The sequence below is a fragment of the Pholcus phalangioides genome, unplaced genomic scaffold, assembly GCF_987345545.1.
Source record: "Pholcus phalangioides strain wild (caught in Gottingen) unplaced genomic scaffold, Ppha-v1.0 ptg000027l_1, whole genome shotgun sequence".
NCBI classification, from domain to species: Eukaryota; Metazoa; Arthropoda; class Arachnida; order Araneae; family Pholcidae; genus Pholcus; species Pholcus phalangioides.
In genome coordinates, this window is record NW_028301617.1 from 12,076,619 (window position 1) to 12,089,607 (window position 12,989).

Here is a 12,989-nt window from a genome sequence, read left to right on the forward strand (position 1 = left end):
GTATTTACATATGTGTGTTTCTAACTTATAAAGGTGTCAGGACAGAATGGCAGTATGGATTTTGCAACGACATCAAGAAAGTTCCTGCATCAAAAAACAGGCATCAGTCTATTGGTAATTATTTTATGGCAAATGTGTTATTTTCCGGGTTCATTGATGTAAAACTTATAACTAGTACCAATATTTGGAAATGTTAACAAGTGTGACATTATTTATAAAAAAGGATTTTCCTTAGAATGGCTGGTGACAATTTCAAGGACAGATGGCAGCACTTTGAACACGCAACACAGACAATCATAAATATGATAGGGACGTGTCTATACACATGTACACATATCTTTTTTTTTACATGTACCAGTTCATTAATAACCATCTCAAAAGGTATATACTGGTGTAGTAGTACAGGAGAGAACCTTTATAACTTGGCATCCTAAGACAGCGGTTCTTAACCTTTTTCCCATCCCGCAACACGACTTACTTTCCCGCATCCCCTTGGATAATTAGTTTTCTACTCATTATTTTTTTCTGTAATCAGTTACATTAATTATCTAAATTTATTTTCATAAACTCTTTTACTTATTTAAATCTTTTTTTTCAGCTGCTGTTAATATTGAAATCTTGGCTTCTTTTCTTTAAAATGGTTCTGGGGTGAACTTTAAATGAATTTTTTGATAGAACGTGTCTTGAAATAGTGAAAACAGTGACAAATTTGGGTCTATCTATTATATTTTCTATGAAAAAGTCATTTTTATGTCAAATTTTAGGCAAAATTCATGTGATATTCGAAACACGATTGCAAAAAATTTTATTAATGAAATGCTTTGTGATTTTCACAGTGCATTTAGCTAGTAATGTTGTAGGTTATGAACCAAAACTTAAAGGATTGCATCATGTGTTCATAAGTTACACCAAAATATGTTTAAGTACGTGTGAATTTTTTGAAATTTCATCCTACATTTTGTCTATAAAACACTGTAATTCAAAAAATATATGTGATGGACCTTAGATTTTGGTTCATAACCTCAACAATATATAGCAAAATATCACATTAAAATTTCGTACCGATGCAATGCATCAATTTTTACAAATCATGGCACAAAGTCAAGTAAAATGTCAAAAATAGCATTCTTCATAAAACATGTTTGAAGTCTTTATTTGTGTATTACTTGTATGTAAAAATGCAACACTAAAGTGATAGTAACTTTGGTTCTAAGCATCATATAAACAAAACAAGGCCCGTTTTGGAATTACAACAAATAGGGCTTTTATAAAAAATAAAAAAATGAAAATCCATATTTTCTTCCAAAATGACGTTTGCAACGTAGTCGGATACCTTAATACTGAATTAATGGGCAATGCTACTTTCCCTCACTTATGCTGTTTGCTCTCAACTTTTTTTCAATATTTGAATTCAAATACCTCAAATATTGCACTAGAAACATGAAATGTTTTCTGCTAGCCTCAGAAGAGAAAAGGCAACAACTTCCAAATTGGGTTTTTTAGATCATACATCCATATAAAAATTTTGATAGTTTTATTTTTGTGACACTGAATTTTCACTCTCAAAATGGGTACACTGTGATTTTTGAACAGATTTTGAGAATTTTTTAAATTAAAATCATTCCTCTACGACAAACGGATGTTGATAGAAAGGCTGAGTTAAGACTTACAGAACACTCTGTATGTATGTCTGTTTGGCACATGATTAAATTTTCTGACTTTTTTCTTGAATCATGCTCAAGACTATCAAATCTAAGCGCAGCATGCTAATAACACGAGGTACAATAATGTAAATAGACCGCAACATATTTTGTGTGTTTATAGTGTTTTTTTTTCAATCAAAATGAAAAACAAGTATGAAAGCTAATTGAAAAAGAAACTTTTGCAACACAAATTTTATGATACATTTCTATGAATGGAAGTTCAAAGATAATGTGTTTGAATGTCTGTATAATTTTTTTTTTCCCATAAGAATAAAAAAAATTCAATTTTTATCATCAATTTTCCTGAATAATCAGTCAACATGTAATTTTTTTTTCTATCTCTCACCCCCCTCAAAAATGCTCTCCCACATCCCCCTGTTAAGAACCACTGCCCTAAGTATCGAAAAAGATGTCAACTTAAGCGGATGTCAAGTTAGTGAGGTTATATTTTATTTCACCTTTTTAAAAGTTGTTTATGGATGTTATATGTGCCTGTATATTGCATCATCTACACAAATTCATAAAATGTTTTTAGCTGTAATTTTTTCTGTGAAACTTTTTCATATTAATAATCCTGAATATTTTGACGGCTTGAAGATCTACTATTTATGAATGAGCAGTGCAATTGACTGAAATAACTTTCCCCTCTCACTTAAAGCATTTCAATCCAGCATTCTTGGCCATCTCTTGCTCAAAAATTTGAAAAATCATTCACATTTATCTGAGACTTGTGTAGTCCAAAGGTTGAATTTTCAGGTTCCAAACAGAAGGATAAAGGGAGGAAGCAACCTTACCCCAAGGTTTGGGGGAGAAGATGTCGTGAAATTTTTTTATTCATCAACACATAGGCAATTTCTGAAAATAAGTTGTCGTAACACAGTATAATTCATAGATAGGCTTAATCAGGATGCAGTCATCATGTGTCAACTTAGAACGGTTTTTCCTCATTGCATTTAGTATTGTGCTAGCCATGGAAATAAGCAGAGTTGAGTTGCCAGGGTAGTAGAGTAATCCTTGTGTCCAGTTATTGAGGTCGCACTGTAGTAGTTGGTGGGTTATCTGTTCTAATATATAAAATTTTTAGATTTATAATGTATTTACTCGTGTATAGGATGAGGTTTTATTCAATTTTAGTGTTAGTAGACATCCATGCCCAAACCAGGATTCAAACTCAGACCTGCACAGTGAGAAGCTAGTTCCCTAACCACTCGACTGCCAGGTGGCAAGTCGTTCTTCAAAGACACATCTTTGAAAGGTGTAGAAAGGTTATCTGTCATTTTCTAATTAATAAATCTACTTTCCCTAATTTTGATCTGTAAAAAAACATCATACTTTGTCCTATATGCAAGTAAATACAGTATTTTGTGATGTGTTAAACTTTCATTTGTTTTGATATATGCATTTTTTTTTTATTTTAATGAATTGAAATATTTTTTTATATATTATAACTTCTATGCTGAGTTTTTTTCCTTTCGTCTGTTATTCCAGAAAAGCTAATTTCACAGTTCTTAGAATTCTATGCAAACTTCGATTGCAGTAAAATAATTTGTCCATTAGATGGGAAGGAGAAACCAAAACCTGTTTCAGAAGAACCTGCAAGTGAGACTGAAAAGCCTTCACAGCCTGCAGTAAGCTTTTTTTTTTTTTTTTTGTTAATTTCAGTATCATCACATAAAATAATAGAACATTTTTTCACTCCAATAATACACATACGGCTGAACCTTGATCATCCAACCATAGTTTATCTACAACTCTCTGTTGACTGGTGGTTTTCTTTAATGATATTTTTTTTCCCCCCTGATGAGAGCCTTTCTGTGACTTTTCCATGACTAACGCACTGCTCAATATGTAGGCTGGTCATCCACTGGATGCTACAAAGAACGAAAATGAGTCTGTGTAAGACCGGTATAGAAGTCTTGTGCACAAATGCGCGACTTGTTCCGCGACACATAAGCCCAGTTTACATGTGGAATGAAATATCCCGGGAAGTTACCCGTAACAGGGATTTTCACTACAACCCATTTACATGGCATTTAGTTTATGCCGTATTCTGATACAGTTGATGCTCTATTTAACATCCTCCCATAGCTCTACAGGAAGCAGACATTATATCAAGTGGTTGTTAAATTGGAAGGGGGAAATATAGGGTAGTTATTATACAGAAACATTGGAAACATTTGAGACTTTATGTACCAATCATTATAATGGAATTGTCTATAGTTTGGTGCCATTATACTGACCATCGACTGTATAAGGCAGTGGTTCTTAAATTTTTGTAACCCACGGCTCCCTCACCTCAGTCAATGCTTTTCTGCTGCTCCACATTCAACCTTGCCCTTTAACTCCCTTCCTTAACCTTTTTCAGCCCATGGCTCCCTTTGGACCATAGTTTCTTCTCTTAGCTCTCATCCTTCATCCAAAACCAAGACCCTTTCTCTAAATCTTAGACCTGTTATTAAATTTAATTTAGTCAAAACTAAATCAGGGCTCACACTTTTCCTACTTTTTGGTAAAATGCCTTACTTTCTAGTTTTGTCCTACTTTTTCATTCTCCGAGAATATTCTCACCTCACATCTCTAGCTATGATTATGTTGTCTACCTCCCCCTCCCACTTTTTCCTACTCTTTCTAATTTTCTTAGTGGGAGCCGTGCTAAATTTATAATGAACAAAAATTTTTTGAATAAGATCAATCTCTGAAACCCTGGGCCAAGCACAGATCCAGAGGGAGGGAGGGGGTTATGCTTTGGGGATGAACCTGGTTCCTCTGTTAAAAATAGTGCTCGTCTAGCAACTACCAAAAAACTGATTTTTGTACATGCAATGTTTCAAAAATCAGTTCGCCAGCTCATGCAATTTGGGAGAGCGCTGGATTCAGTATATATTAGGACTCAACTCCTCCCTTTCACTATAGTTCTTTTACACCATTAGAATTGCCTGTGCTTCCACATTTGTTTTTGTTTGGTTTAACATGGCCCCCGGGGTCTGTATTCTGCTTTACATTACGACTGTGATTGTCATAGAGTATGGTAGCTACGGTGATCTATGGGGGGGGGGCCTCTATGCGGCCGCTGTTGTGTGCTGACCGCATGATATAAAGCTGTCACGATATGGTTCCGTTGAAATTCTCCTTTTCCCTGGAGAATCTGGATTTTGCAATTCCAAAAGTTGTTGCAAAAAGTAACATAAACAGTTTTCATAACAATCTTAATAAGACCATTTCATTCATACATGATTAATTGTATTTAGTTATTTGTATGAATTATGTACATCAAATGTATCTTTTTCATCTGTGATGACCAGCATGGATCATATGATCCCTTAGTGATTTTATTTGTTCTTCAAGATGTATAATGATATGTATGAATGATTATGAAAACCAGAAAATTAGGAACACCCCTCACTCAACTTTGACTCCTCCGTGCAACATGTGCGCTGACGCAATAAACTGAATTTGCTAATAAAAAGTTTTCTCCTGGTCAGAGGTGCCAGTCAACATTGCAGTTTGCCTGTTCATGGAAGAAAACAAGATTTGAGTGACTTTGAACTCTGTATGATTGTGGATGCCAAAAGGGGCAGTTTCAGTATCTTCGAAGCTGCTAACCTTCTTGGCTTTTCTTGTACAACAGTATCTTGAGTCTTCAAAGAATGGCTGCTAAACCCAAAACATCAAGCAGAAAGCAAAATAGCTGGTGGAAATAACTTATGAACGAAGGAGGTTCCAAGCGACTGACATGCATTGTGTGCACCGACAGAAAAGCTACAACGCAATAAATTGTAGCAGAATGCAACTCAGGAGCATCACAAAACCCATCCATGCGTTCTACAAAGCGGATCTTGAAAAAAAATTGATTTTAACCATTTGTTGCACAGACAATTTTTGAAAAGCCATAGAAAACAATGTAAACAGGTGATCTCACTATGGGGACACCATGTCGGAAATGGTTAATAGCCGGTGACCAACAAGAGTCGTTTTGATTTTGCTGAGAAACTGAAGAAAACTGCGTTTTGGAGTTAGAGAACACCAAAATTGGACATGTGATGAATGGAAGAAGGTTGTCTGGTCTGATGAGTCAAGATTTCTCCTTTATGTCGTTGATGGCAGGATTTGAGCAGCACGAAGCCATGTATTGGGCGTGCCACGTGACAACTGTTCAAGCGGGTGGCAGTGGAATCACAGTCTGGAGAGCATTTTACTTTTGTACTCTTGGTCCCTTAAATTTCCATTGGAAACATCTGTCAATGCCAGCGTCTACCTCCACATCGTTGCTGATCGTGTGCATTTGTTTATGGCCATAATGCTTCCTCGTGATGATGGCTATGCTGGAATTATCTCAGATTGGTTTGTTTGGTGAGCAATGTGGGCTTGGTTTAAATGGGGGATTGTCTGGAGAGCGCTTTAGCTTAGGATCACCTTCGGTCTTGTTGTTTTGGTTGACTCGCTCTGGCTGGTTATATTTATGTGTAAAAAAATGAATATATCTAAAATATAAACTACATGTAATGGTTATTATGAAACTATTTGTGTCCTCCCACCTAGCACCCTCGCTAGAATAACGTAATGAAGGACACTTCTGGTTATCACATTACATCATTGTAACGGGAATGTCATAAAAATTCTTGTTCGGGTCCCTTTAGTACATTCTATATCTTGTACATGTAATGGTTATGTATTAGTAGTGGCAGTCACGTCGGGGGTGCAAGAGCTGCGCCAAACTGCACCGAAACGGTTCTCTTGCTACACGGTGCACCATGGCACCAAATCCGTGCGCATTTGTGCCAATTCTTGTTTGTGGTTCGCGGAGGTACCGCTAATGCACTGTTGTACGTCAAATACCCTTAATTTAGGAAAAAAAAGCATGAAAATTTTTATCACGGGACGCGCTCTTTCCAAGACACGGAAAAATATACGGGGGGGGGGGCAGGAGAAACTTTTTTTTTTCACTTCCCACCATCTACCACAATCGCGTTATCGCGTGACCTTGGAAAGTAGTTATACTACTTTGAAGTACTGTCCTGTACTGTTATTGGTATAACAGTAACAGGCTATCAAAGTCCTTGAATGAATATGCCAAATTTTCCGATTTCGGAGACCGTTTTTTCTGTTGCTGGTTATAGGTTATATACTCAAAATAACAGTAATTTCGCGGCTGCCAACCTGTGTTCAAAGACGGCATACATCGAAAATGGGATTGGTTTACTCGTTTAAATTACAGAAATTTTTCGGAGATCTTTGGGAAAAAATGGGATCTGTAAAAACTCCAGCTAAAATATTCATAGTTTTGTCATCTAGCCACTATGAGGTCGTGTGGTTATCGTCGGCGGTTGCTGATCGTAACAATTTCACATCGCGAAAAACCAGATTTGGTTAACAGGGCCGGCTCGAGGGAAAAAAATCTCTACCCATGCAGAACCTTTTTTTTTGGTGCGACTGACCACGTTTTTTTTGTCGACAAACCTTTTTTCACCCTTTCAACTCCATTTGGCACCCCTCCTTGAGCGGCGCCCAATATGGCCGCACGGTCCGCCACTGCATTGGTGGGGGTAAGGGGATCTTAACAATAGTCAGAGGAAGGAGTTTGTATTAGGAGCATGCTCATTTTACATAACTTCTGTGAGATACCTATTATATATTAATGTCCTACCTTTCCAAAACATGTTGTTGGAGAGAATGAAATGTTTGCACCCTTTCTTGTTTTTTGCACTCCCTCTCGTGCATTGCTGGGATGGTACATTACTCCCTCACATATTGCTGGAATGTTGTTTAACATTGTATCACCAACAGAACTATTAATTATGTGTGATGAATGGGTTGCAATACAATGCAAATAATTACAAGAAGTGAAATCAGTTCAGAGAATAGATAGATAGATATTGGGCAGACATATTCAAACTTTGTAACTTTGAAAACAGCCCAAAGTTCAAAATTTTGCCAGTTTTGGTGAAGGCTTTTTTATCTTCAGCATATGATAATGCAGACAGTGAAAGAGAGTTCATTGTTAACAAATAAATGAAAGTCTGTTTGAACATTGAAAAATCTGTCCATCCAATGCTTTAATGGAATAAGACATACAAAATCTTATGTTCAAGGGCATAAAAAACTGGAAAAAAATTGTCATTGAGATACTGTACTTCTGTAAGCGACTCGTGATTCGTAATCTATTAACATGCTATTTTAGGTTGAGAAATTGTTTAAGTAAATAAGGTATTTATATTTTTCTCGCTTTCTGCATTTTGCTTTTAAATTTAATAATTCCTTTAAATTCTGTGAGAAGCCAATTTTTCACGGAAACTCTTATTATATTCTGCATGCACTTTTTTTTGCACTTTTTTTATATCAGGAGGAATAAGATTTTGGTGTTCAAGCAGCAGAAATTCTTGCTGTCTAGGTTTTCGGTATGCATGTTGCTTAATTTGAAAAGAGTCTAATAATTTTTATTCATCATTTCACTTATGTATGTTTTATTAATGACAGATAAGATAATTCAGAAAAAATTTAAATGGATTTTAATTCGTGAAGGAAATTTATTTAGTATTATTTGTTCCAACCATTTTTGGCAAAACTATGGGCATTTCACAGAAAAATTACTCCTTATATTGCAGATATAGTTTGTGTTTAGTTCTGCTCCAAAATGGATGAGGGGCACTTGCACCCCTGTCACGTGGATAATGATGAGCCCCAAAGCAGAATGTTCTAAAATCTGCGATGTACGTCGCAGAACAATTTGGAAGAATTTTAAGAAAAAGTGCAAAAAAAAACAAAAAAAACACATTATTACATATATGGGGATTTTTGCCGCAGATCATTTCCAGTCAGGAGGGCTCGTCACAGAACAGTGCTAAACATTCTGCTCTGGGGATGGTGAGTAGCAGGGTGTTCCGAATTATTTGGCCACTGGGTGTATATATATATATATGTATTTATATTATGTTGAATTTTTATTAAAGTTAAAAAAAGGTCAATCTCATATAAACCTTTTTAATTACTCTATTACAGGACATGATATGGATTGAAAATCCTTTCCCTTCGGTGAAGAAGACTGGATCCCCCTTCATTAAAATACACCGAACTAAATACTTTCTGCATGCCGCGAAAAAGGCTAGCAAATGTTTCCAAGGCGATTCTACACGTACCGATGGAGGTTGGGGTTTGATGCGACTGTTCGAATCGTACAGGGATGTGTACGAAGTTCCCACCAGGAACATCACAAAATCCACAGACATCATCTCATTCTCCCTGGAAATGTCAAGGAAGTTGCAGTGCCGTTTGATACAAGATCCGATGCATTTTTTCTGCAGGCTGAGTTCTATTCTGGTTCAGACTTTTGAGGCTCTTCTGCATGAGGCAGAAGTCGTCGATATGTTAGAGATTGTGTCTGCTCAAGCAAAATCTCAACCTCCTGAGCCAGCCAAAAACCAAGGCAAAACATCTCCAAATACAGGTACATCTGCACCCAATGACGAGCCATCGAGTGACATTCTCAGTAGCACATTCTTCTCATGTGAGAGCCGGGATTTCAGACCAATTAGATTACTGTCCATACAGAGCACCGTCCCACAGGACACCTGGAGTGACAGAAAGAGATGTAACCGCATTCTTAAGACCGCTGGCTTGGGCAGCAAAATCGACGGATGCTCCAACATTCTAGAGGTGGAGCGTGCCAAGTCAGAAGCGATGATGGCTGCTGGTCATGTCAAACCGGTTGCTAGGCCGGCATTATTCTCATGCGACTGTTTTCTGTACCGCGTCGAGATGCGCGACAGGCTGGTCTTCTTGTTCACGCCTCACAGAGGATTCAATAACTTTTCAAAATTTACGCTCTTCATGAAGACTTTTGTCGAACAAGCACTCGATCACCTTTTACTCGAAAACAAGCAAGTAGAGGAAGCAGAATTCTCTATCAAATTGGATAATAACGGTGACTGTGAGGAAATGATAGTAGATTAATTTACTTTCAGAAAAACGGGTGCAAAAGCACACAGGATTTTTAAAAAATCCAAAGCCCCCAGCAATCGTAAGAGAAATTGGCAGAAGCATTTTTCATCTCTAATTTCCCCTCTATATTATGGAACTGTATATGAATTGAACCAATTATAGGGAATCGTATAGAATTTTTCTATCGGCAAATAAGAGTTTTCAGAACTGTGGTCTTCTGTTAGCTTCTGACATTTTACCCACAATTATGGCAACAATCTTCAGAGATGAAGGTTACCGCTGATTGCCAGTAAAGCGCCCTTCTTATCAACACTTTTTTGGACCCGCTAGCTGTACTTTGTTATAATTCATTGGATATCTTGTTTTCATCTAGAATCGGATGAGAATGACTACTGTCTTGTGGTTGGTGGGTATAGGGGAGGTCTCCTCTTTCGGGTTATTCTTGGAAAGGATTTCTTTATGTGAGAGCCTTGTGAACCAAACTGAGTTTTATCTTTGAAATTTCTTCTTTTCTGCCCAGGTTTTTCTTGTGCTGGGAAATCTCGATGTAATGAGTAGGGCTAGGATTTTTTATGTCAGCATATGCTGCATAAAAAAATACATTTATGCCGTAAAAGAAACCCAAAAATGTATGCTTTTATAAATGGGTTGACCATATTTCCTCAAGAAAAATACATGCAATTGCCAATCATTATCAAAAATTATGCCAAACGTACACAAATAAAATTGCCAATACTTGCTGAACCACCAATCGTTGCCAAAAACCAATGTCAAAGATAAATAAAATTTCCAATGGCAGGAAATGAAGCTTGGAGGGAGGAACCCTCTTCATTGTTATGCTGAGATATGCAAAATATCGCTCCAAAGTATGACAATAAATATGTAAATTAAGAGGTTCTGCTGAAGCCGTCTTTCACTTTGCCCTGGGGCTATGATGTTGAGAGGGCAGTAGGGACTCACACTATTTTTGGATAAATATTCAAAAATTTGAGCTCTGTAGAGCCGCCTCATTATCGTCAAGAGTTCCACGGAACCGTCTCCAGGGCTCCCACTCAAAAAATTAGAGAAAGGGAAGTCTTATTTGTGAAGATCATGAAAAATGCACTAATGCATGAAAAAATTCCCTATTGTGTAAAAATGGCAAAATATGTAAAATGCATAAAAAATATGCAAAGTCAAATTTTGTTGTTGTTAGATGCTCAGCTACAGCTGAAGATGGTAGCCACAGGTGCTGGCGAGACACTAGAAGTTAACAGAAGACCATGGCCCAAGCATCCTGATAAGCTCTTATTTCTTATTAGATGCTGTCGCGGCCATTGCATTTTTTCTATCATTAACTAATAGCACACAAACACCCATCACCACGATTAAGCACCAATCATTTGATCAAGAATAACAAGATTAATGTGATTTCATTATTAAAAGAGTTCTCAGGGTGCAACAAATACATGTTAATTTTTTTTTCTATATTTTCTTCCTCTCCCCTAACACCAGCAGTTGGCACCATCAGGGTGTGTCCAAGTTGCATATCCAGGTACTAAATTCAAAGATTTGGTTTTTTTAAACTGGGAAATCCAAGACTTTTCAACAGTTGATCAACCAATGATCGCAGTGTGTGCTTCAGCCTGTCGGGCAGCCTGATTGGTTGTGGCGAAGATTAAATTGATACATCACATGTGGTACGTTCACATCCATTAAGGTGTGGCATTGTTGCAGTTAGGTATCTTATGTGTGTTGCTGTAAATGACCAGGCAAAGACAGTTGGATTGTCTAGGAAATTAAATTATTTTCTCCAAAATACTGAACAGAAAAACCATTCATTTTTCCACACAAAACCAACAGCATCAGGGCATATGAAAAAGGCGAGTCTCACAAAGCAGAGATGGGGTGTCCAGTTAGTGATGACAAGGCTGGTCGCAGTCTGGTGGTTCTACTTGGCAGCGGGGATGTTGTATGAATCCAGAGGATGCAGTCAGTGCACACGGGACAATCCAGTCCAGTTAGAACAGCAGTTCCATACAAAGCAAGTCAGTACAGACTGTTCTGTTCCACTCGTGTGACTATCAAATTTTCATGCTGAGTGACATGTTAGCAAGGCAACCAGCAGCTAAGAATGCTGTGTTCTATCCTCATTCTGGCTGGTCATCCCACACCAAATTGACAATCCATTGATGACTCCCAAACATGAAACATTCCTTCTGTCTTCAGATGGAATATTAGCTCATTACTAGAATGAAATCGAGAAAACATGAGCAGCACAATTACAGTGCTCGAGTCATTGTGCTCAACAATGTAGAAATCACTGTTCTCTGCACAGTCCTGGTGCTTGGGCGGCCGTTTGCCACAAAACAGCATAAAATGGTATATAAAGACAAATCTGCCTCAGCTAAATCGCCAGCACCAATCATCAGAGTAATAAGAAATTTGAATATCTAATTGTTGTACTTCAAAAGATAACATTAGTTCTCATAACAGAAAAATCTCAATCTGGCAACAATACGGGCCGGATCGGCTGTGATGTGCATGATTGATCTTTGCCGGCAATTTCAGATGATTGGAAGTACAAAAGGTAAACAATTCAAACTGTTTTAATATTGATTCAATGAAGAATAATTTTTTAGAGACTTTTATCTGGAAAATTATGGATTTCATTGCATTTTTTTTTGTCTGCCAGTGGTCTTAAACTTCCGGCTAGAAACAAAATCTTATCCAGTTACGCAACAACTCTTGGTTACACCAACTGCTGGTTGTTAAGGAAGAACCAGAACGAGAAAAATGAACTTGTATATATAAAAGCCTTTTTGCCCCAAGAAATTTCTCAATCGCCGTCGGCTGCTGAAACCTTGAGTAACGATCCTTTCATCTTATGTAACGAAAGCCATCATTGTGATTTCATGATTTTAATTGGTGATTTTTTTTTTCTTTTCTTTTTTTTTTTTTTACATTTTCACACACACCATCAAACTATTATGTTGATTGAAATTCCTGTTTCCGTTCCATAAGATGTCTTTGTATTTAGATTTAAAATCGCAGACAAAATTTCAGACTGCCCCTGAATTACGGGACTGTACGTATAATTTTATGATTATTATGATTATTCATTAAATTTTCTGATTGTTTTGGACATTTTCAGTTTCGTTAGTCATTGTTTTTACATTCTCTTGCAAAGTCCTTACTTGAACTGATATCTTGCTTCGTGGTCCCCAACCAGCTTGGAAATTTCTTCTAGCTATACTGGTTGCAAACCCAGATTTAATATCAGCAGAAGGGTCAGTAGTTGGTTGGTTGAAGATGGTTTTCTGATTTTTAGGTGGTAATGCCAGCCATTTGGAAAGTCCTCGCTGTGGAGAG

The 12,989-nt window shown here is 37.1% G+C and overlaps 1 protein-coding gene across 1 annotated transcript in view; it reads left to right on the forward strand.

The window, feature by feature from the left end:
• LOC149068447 (poly(A) RNA polymerase, mitochondrial-like) overlaps positions 1 to 12,762 on the forward strand; it is a 40,203-nt gene extending 27,441 nt beyond the window's left edge. The window contains exons 8-10 of the mRNA XM_089251494.1: positions 34 to 114; positions 3,192 to 3,331; positions 8,700 to 12,762. Of these exons, the coding sequence (XP_089107620.1) occupies positions 34 to 114; positions 3,192 to 3,331; positions 8,700 to 9,650 (1,172 nt within the window). The 3' untranslated portion in view covers positions 9,651 to 12,762. The remainder of the gene's footprint in view (positions 1 to 33; positions 115 to 3,191; positions 3,332 to 8,699) is intronic.
• Positions 12,763 to 12,989: the final 227 nt, after the last annotated feature.